This window comes from Thermobia domestica, chromosome 7 (assembly GCF_964235325.1).
Source record: "Thermobia domestica chromosome 7, izTheDome1.hap1.1, whole genome shotgun sequence".
NCBI classification, from domain to species: domain Eukaryota; kingdom Metazoa; phylum Arthropoda; class Insecta; order Zygentoma; family Lepismatidae; genus Thermobia; species Thermobia domestica.
Window position 1 is genome coordinate 44,942,171 of NC_137460.1, and position 8,625 is coordinate 44,950,795.

Here is an 8,625-nt window from a genome sequence, read left to right on the forward strand (position 1 = left end):
ACATCTCTTTGCAGCAACGTCTAGGCTACATAAAACATGGGGTATTGTTTAACATCTCTTTTTAACAATGATTGAGGTAGATGAGGCATGAGGTACAGTTCAACATCTCTTTTGAGCAATGAATGAATGCATGAAGTATAATTTAATATTCCTTTGAGCAGTGCCCAAGTTATGTGAGTCATGCGGTAAAGTTTAACATGGAACCCGAACTATTTGAGGTCTTCCTGGAACCCGTTCTCCAACATAAAGACATTCTAACCATTGAGTCACAGGCAGGTCTTTGAACCTTCATGTACTACGTATATACATGACATATCTGAATAAGGAACTCCGATGGGATATGATTATTTCTCAGTGAATGAGAGATGGAGAACGCATGTTCGAAATGTTGGAAAGCAGGTAAAACTATAAATAAGGCTAATTTATGAAATTGAATTGATTTTCAGCGTTTGTTTCTTTATTTTTGTTTCAGAGGACTACATAATTCCAGCAGGAGCAACGGTTGTTGTGAGTCCTTTTATGGCACATAGAAACCCAAATGTATTTCCAAATCCAGAGGAATACGACCCAGACAATTTTCTTCCTGAGAGAGTACAAGGAAGGCATCCTTACGCTTACATTCCTTTCAGTGCAGGACCAAGAAACTGCATAGGTAAAAATTTGTATTTTATGATTTAGAAATACTAGTTGTACTGTATATCGTAGAAACAAGCGAGTTTTTATTTATTTATATTTTTTCTTAGATTTTCCATACTTTACCTTTTACCAATTTCACTATGCATTATATTATAAAGTCTTGCATTTTTTACATTGAGGAGGAGAACAATCTACTCCCTCTTATTGACTAACTAGCCTCAATTATCCACTTCGCTGGGTTAAAATAAGAAAAATTAGTAATATGTTCTGTTAGTCAGTCACTTCTGTAAACACTATTATTGAAGCGCTCTCTGATATCAGTCATTTAATACCTTAAATTTGTTTGTTTTGTTTCAATTCTATTTATATTGTATATATATATATAAAATTCTTTCCAGTTTTCATTAACTAGTAAATTAACATAGTCACAAATACCACATTTGGCAGTGGCAGTGGCGGCTAATGTTAGTATTGCAGCGTTGCGCAACGACCAAAGTATTTCAAGAAAAAATATTATTAGCAATAGTAGTAAAGAACAGAAAAAATACTTTCTAATAATCCCATATATACTTTAAATAACATTTTTTAAACTTCTGTAACTGTCCGTTTCGTTAATCCGTTTTAAAAATTGAAAAATAATCCGTCACAGAGTCTCTAATTTCTATTGTGTTGCAGCGAGCATACAACGACCAGATTCCTTCAGCGCGGGAATTGGAGCGAATGTTAAGTCTGCTTTCCCCTATCTCAGAAGTTAAATGGTCTTGTCGTTGTAGTGCTTCTGCAACACAGCACGGTTTCCATTGAATTTGAAGGTTTCTCGCACTAAATTAGCTTTCTGAATTTTATTTCATTACCAATTAACAAATGGAATTTGTTATTATGCATTCATATTTTTAAATTACGGGACTATACTGAAGCAAATCAATATAATGACAATTTTTTGAAAAAAAAAAAGTGATTGCAGAATTACAAAATAAGAAAGAAATATGTAGTAGAGCAGAGAACAAATGAAAGTAGACCCGCATTTACAAGTTAATTCTTAGCTTATATAGATAATGAAGGCTTCTTGTATAACAATTTGTGAACCAAATATTAATAAGTCAATATATAGAATCGCCCCCCTCTGTGGATAGTATTTTAGTATATACATATTTCTTTTATAAAATAAGTATATTTTCTACTCTTGATAATTTCCACGTGAAACTGTATGATGGGGAACGCCACATTGAATTTGGGTCTAGTTAACAATGCTCAAGGGCGTAGCCACGAGGGGAGTCCACCGGGTCCGGACCTCCCAAAAATTTCGGAACTTGACTAACATTTGTAGACTTTCCTAACAAACTATACTTGTTTAACAGAGAAATGATTGATGTAGGTTAAATATTTTATCTTACGCCTCATCATGTACTCTTTCTTTTCTTATAAAAATAATCGTTCTATCGTTTTTTTCTAAAACATATAGGTGAAAATAATTAAGAATCACTTATCGTCTTTTCGGGTCCAGTATAAGATAGGTTCGATATTACGTAGAAGTATTGGACCTTCCTCTAATACTTTAGACCCTCTCAGCTAACATTTCTGGGTGTAGAACTGGCAATGCTGTTTGTTTTGACGTTCTTTGATTTTTGGCTTTTTTTACATGCATCTGGCGGGTTTCGAAGTTTGCTTTCCAGAACGTATGACATTGATAAGCGTTGTTTCGCCTCATGTGGAAGTATATATTGTGTTCATCGTGCATTGCGTAACAACCAAGTCGGATGATTTCGAATGTAGTTTTTTTCTTTTACGCATATATGTGTGTGTTGATGTATGAATATGACATTCACAATTCATATGCCAGTACGTCTTTTGCATCATTTGTTTTAGTTATTAGTTATTAGATTTAATTTTATTGTGTGTGCTTTATTCTATAAATAACCTACACATTCTGAATGAATTGTATACCATGACTTCTGTAAATAATTTACAAAAAAAAATCCAGCTTTCAACTGAGAAGAAACTTGCAATTAAGGCTTAGACTAAACAAGCAAAGGGCAATTCAGGAGTGTGGTGGGAAAAAATCCGGTTTAAATTTACAGGACATCTTATGGCAATAATGTTGTTTGCACTAGATACATTTCCACAATTTATTTTAAATTTTCCTAGATAAACTGTGAATAACCCTTTGGAGCTCATATGGTACAATTTGCACCATACGGGTGTTTCATGGTACATTGCGTTATAACTCTCCTATTTAAGCTTTTTCGTCCATTTTTTTTTTCAAGTCCAGAGGCATTGTAGAAGACCTTACGTATGGTTTCACATCTTCCTGCGTCGAGACATAGGAGGTGATGACGTCATAATTCTAAATTATATATTTTTATTTATTAAGCCTATGTTCATTATTTTTTGGCGGGATTATTTTTGCACATAGAAGATTGAAATTTTGCACAAACATTCAGTCCACCGAGTAGTATTTACCAGATTTTTTTTTTCAGATTTCTGAGTTAAAACAGGGGGGTAAAAGGTTGAAAAAAAAAGGATATTTTTACCCCAAAAATCCATTTCTTCGGGATTTTCCCGCCTTAGATATATGATGGAGACACGTAAGTCATACCGGCTGAAAGACAGTCTTATTCTGAAGAGAATTATGGGCGAAACATGACCCTAGGGTAATTAGGGATGTCGCAGGGAATGTTTACAAAATATCCTTCTGTATACGGGAATATGGTACATTGTCGGTATATATATTTTTGGCGGGCTTACTTTTGTACCTAGAAGATTGAAATTGTGCATAAACATTCAGCCCAACTAGTAGTAATTATCAGATTTTTTTTTCAGATCTCTGCGTTAAAACAGGGGGGTCCAGAGCGGCTAAAAGTTGAGAAAAGGAATATTTAGACCAAAAAATCCCTTTCTTCGGGATTTTCCCGCCTTAGATACATGATGGAGACACGTTAGTCATACCGTCTGAAAGGCAGCTCTATTCTGAAGAGAATGATGGGCGAAACATGACACTAGGGTAATTAGGGATGTGTCAGGGAATTTTTATCAAAATATACTTCTGTATAGGGAAATATGAGGCATTGTCGGTATATATATATTTTTGGCGGGCTTATTTTTGCACCTAGAAGGTTGAAATTGTGCACAAACATTCAGTCCACCAAGTAGTATTTAACAGATTTTTTTTTCAGATTTATGCGTTAAAACAGGGGGGTCCAGAGCGGCTAAAAGTTGGAAAAAGGGATATTTCGACCAAAAAATCCTTTTTTCGGGAATTTCCCGCCTTAGATACATGATGGAGACATGTGAATGGTACCGCCTGAAAGGCAGTTCTATTCTAAAGAGAATGATGGGCGAAACATGGCCCTAGGGTAATTAGGGATGTCTCAGGAAAGTTTTTTCCTGAGATCATAGTGTTTTACGGTAATTTGGGGCATTGTGAGAATTCTTGATAAAATTTCTCCCGCCCTTAGTATTCAAGATAGAAACTTGAAATTTGGCACACACATTCAGTATACCAAGTACTATTTATCAGATTTTTTTTAGATGTCTACGTTCACACAGGGCCGGTCCAGGGGGGGCCCAAAGTGTGAAAAAAGTTCCCTCCGAAATTTTCCTTTTGACATCATTTTCCCCGCTCCTGGTATATGGTATGAGCATGCAAGTGGTACCATTTGAAAGCCAGCTCCATTCTGAAGAGAATGAGGTATGAACCATGATCCTAGGATAAATAGTGACGATGCAGTAGCTGCTTGACTGAAAGTCTAAAAAATACCCCAAAAACCCCTTCATCCCGAAAGGGATAAAGTGTGTTCAATGTACATTTTTTTATAACACTGATCTCTGCTACGAACTCTCTTCAGTCTACGCTGAAGAGGAATTCGGATCACAGTCAGGGACTGAGTTTGCTAGAATGAATTGTTTGCAATAATCTAGAAAAAATATTTAGTGAATCTACAAAGCTTCTGAAATTAATATTAACTGTACCTATGGCGTCAGCAAAATAAGGAAAGTTTTTTTCCACATCAAAAGAATTGACACTTTCAAGGAATTGAATGTCCCAAGAAAGGTTATCACCATTGGTTATGCTTTCCAGAGAAAAAGACCTGACAATTAGAATACCAGAGTTCAACCAGCATGTATTAGGCAGATTTGCTCCAATCAAAGAGAGGAGAATGAACTTACTAATTAAATAAGGTGATTAATTGGATAAAATGCTCTGCATTTTTTATTTTTTAAACACAGAATTTTATTTAATTTAACATGTCACATAGCATTTGCATCTAAAGTTATGCTGATTAGTCAATGAGTCCACTTTATATCTTCTGTCTCCGATCGTTCGTACTGCAACACCCGAAACCACAAACCACCGGCCGCCACTGACATTTGGGACACTGATAAATCACATGATGATGGTACGAATGGAAAGATTGTTTCATGATAACGTTTGGTATATGGTGATAATAGTAAATGACTTTATGACCTGAGTAGAGTTAAGGTGTATAGCTAAACAATCATGAAATTTAGCAGACATTAATAGCTAAAAATTAATTATTTTCAATCAATTGCTGTAAATAAATGTTAACATAATTTTGTGCTAGTTTGTAGCAAGAGTATAAGTTCTTGAGATATTAGTGTCTTAGCTTCAAGCTGTTGTAGTAGAGCTATATTTCACATGTTTTTATTTATTTATTTATTTATTTATTGAAAACAGAATCACCAGCCAAGTGCACCTAGATAAGACATAAATTCCTGATATCTGAAATAATGTGTTTACGGAATTATGACACTGTTTTTAAAAGAAAAAACTGAATCTACTCATAGCAGATAGATTAAAAACAAAAGACTATTTAGTGTCAAAATATTTGTTGACGTGGCCCCATTTGCTGCCTATCAAGTTCGCTGAGACACAAATTACAATTACAGGTTGGCTCTAATGTGAAAAACTGTCTGTTGATAAATCTATGAATTTAGTCGATCCAACATGTCATCAGGCCCGTATCCAGGGGGGGGGCTGCCCCCCTAAATTTTTGCGGGCCCCCATAAAATTTTCACGGTAGGCTTGCAAATGAACTATAATATGGTGATGAACTATAATATTTTTGGGTCGGGCCCCCCCTAACTTCAGCCGGGGCCCCCCTACATTTTTGGGCTGGCTACCGGCCTGCATGTCATTGCTCCATTGTCTCATTAAGTTCGTTGTAATGTAGTTCAAGAATACGGGAAACTTCCTACAATAATGCATAAATGTTATAAAAGTCAGCTTAAACTGTGAGAATGAATAGCACTGCATGGATGTAAAGTGTAAGAACCTAGGCCACATTATTAAGAAAATTCTCCCGCGTGAATAGACCAAATAGTAATGGTGACGTGGACAACTACAATTTAGAAAGGACGGACATATTATATTTAATTGTAACATTATATTGTGTAATATGAGGGTGTTGTACATCCTATTAACAATATCTGTATCTCAGAAAAAAAAAAAAACATAAAATGCTGGAAATTGGGAGCTATTGCTAACTATTACATTATTTTTTTTCAGGTCAGAAGTTCGCCATGTTAGAAGAGAAAGTGATTATCTCAACAATTTTGAGAAATTATAAAATTGAAGCTGTTGGTAAAAGAGAAGATCTTGAATTGGAAGCTCAATTGGTTTTAAAGTCTGGAAATGGAGTTAAAATTAAAATTACACCCAGACATCCTTCTGGAGTCAAACAGCTCCGTACCTTTTACCAGAACCTTGCTACTGAACATTCTTAAACTTAAGAAAACCAATGATACCTCTTTATCAAGTAATTATATATGTATATACTCAGGGCAAGTTAAGTGCAAGGACTTATAATGATCATGTAAATCGTATTGCTCATCTATGTATTATTATGGTTTTCAACACATTGAAAGAACGATCAAAAATTGTGACAAATTTTGGTGTTATACGGAATTAAACATTTTTAAAAATATTTCAATTATATTTCTTTATTAGGTAAATTATATACGTACTCACTCAGGGCAACTTAAGCGAGAGAACTTATAGTGCTCATGTAAATCATATATATACATAATAGTTATTTAATGTACAAAAAATGTTCAAATATTGCGACAAACTTTAGTAGTGTCAAAGGGCCATCTTTTCATTGTCGGTAAATATTGATCACAGACTAGAATACATACAGACGAGCAACTTCCTATATGCGTTATCGAAATCAGTTTGGATCGTCTACACAGCGAAAGAGCCAATCAACGCTTTCGGTGGGCGGGATCAGTGTCGTCGTATATGGATTGCGCTGCCATCGGTCTTGGAACGTGACATCATATGGTTGTCATAGTCATAGGCGCCGAGTTTGGGGGGGCAGGGCACTTTTGGCCGCCCAATGTTTAAAGGTGGGGTCCTCGCCCCCCCCCCCCCAATATAGTTCAGTTGAGGAAGAATTAACAAAAAGGAGCAAGAATTTCTGTCGTAAATTTCGTCTTGCCTTTAATTCAATATTAGCAACAGCCTTCTTATTCGATAGAAAGCGCCGTTTTCGAAACGGTGTTTAATAGAGCACTGAAGCTTCAACCAACACTATGGCAACACTGATATGACAAGTGAAGATCAATGTAGTGCAGCGAAGTTCCCAGAATTTGAACTTGAATTTGTTTTAATGCCTTTAGACAAATTTGACTTAGCTTACGAATTTCGCAGCGGAGCGGATGCAGCGGCGTGGGTCAATGAAAACTTGACCCACGACCCACTGACCCACCTCTCACAGCGACACACCACCCACCGTGACCCACCACCCACCATGAACCACTCTCATCCATTGTGACTTACTCTGACTCACCAAATCCATCGTCATCAACTCTGAACACGATCTACGGCCTCTTCTGTACTGACTAGAGTTTACACTTGTAATAAAACAAGACTGAAATTGTCACTAATCGGAGTTTGAATTTCTAGTCAATCGTTCAAGCACCACTCTGTTACAATAACGGTGGATCTGACCTTTACGATATAATATGGTAAAGTGTTTGTCAGTGAGGAAATTGAAACAGTCCGAGGTGGGGGGAGTGTGTGCCTAAAATATACTTGTACTAAGAGAGTATTCTTCCAAGTGTTAATTTCTGAACGCATTCCAAAAGAAACTTCTATTCGCAGGAAAATACCCCTGTACAATATGGAAAAGGTTATGGTTTCTCAGTTCACAGTATTTTTCTCACAAAAGACTTGAAAGATCGGTTTTCATAGTGTATAAAGGTGCTCGGGTACTATGTGAGAGCATCTCCATAAACTATGCTCATTGTAATTTGTGTAATCACTAAAACACCACGTTAAATTTAAGTTACAAATATGCATAATTACAATTATTGTGAATATTTATTCAAAGTAGTTTACCTAAAGCAAAGAAGAGACTTACTAAAAATTAGGTACAAAGTTGAATAACACAAATAAGCTATTAATAATACAAGTATACATTTTTCATAACTCGTAATTTTCCACCTTAAAACAAATCTGAAATCGGGTTTATTTCTTGTTGGTAACTTTCTCGTGGTAAATCATCCGCAGCGGAATGATGTCCATCCTTCAGCCAAGAAATAACTAGCTCGTTTACTTTGAGCTTGTCTAGCGTTGGACCATTAACATTGATGAATAAGTTAGACAATGTTTGAGCACTTAATCTATTTCTAATATCAGTCATCTGTAAATTCATAAGGGGAAATCCCCGTTCGCACTCTGTCGTGGAAATTGATAATACTTCTACCCGATTTCTGCAACTTCTCATCGACAATCTGCTTGTTAGACTTAAGCCTGATAACGATTTTTCTTGGTCAGGTTTGAAATACTCAACAAGAAGTATCATCTCTCTATCACCATACAACATCTTTTCCATATCACCATGTCAGTTAGCAATGTCGACTCGTGGAGAACAGAAACTTCATCTACCACGCCTTCGATAGGGAATCTTGTCAATAAATTATCAATTAAAGCCTGATAAACTGATGATTTCTTATTTCTTTATAAAT

General features: G+C 35.8%; 1 protein-coding gene across 2 annotated transcripts in view; it reads left to right on the forward strand.

Annotated features, from left to right (window-relative positions):
• Positions 1 to 6,579, forward strand: part of LOC145690042 (cytochrome P450 4C1-like) — a 90,720-nt gene extending 84,141 nt beyond the window's left edge. For both annotated transcript variants that reach the window (XM_081764541.1, XM_081764543.1), the window contains exons 11-12: positions 473 to 652; positions 6,164 to 6,579. In XM_081764541.1, coding sequence (XP_081620667.1) covers positions 473 to 652; positions 6,164 to 6,381 — 398 coding nt within the window. In that variant the 3' untranslated portion in view covers positions 6,382 to 6,579. The remainder of the gene's footprint in view (positions 1 to 472; positions 653 to 6,163) is intronic.
• Positions 6,580 to 8,625: the final 2,046 nt, after the last annotated feature.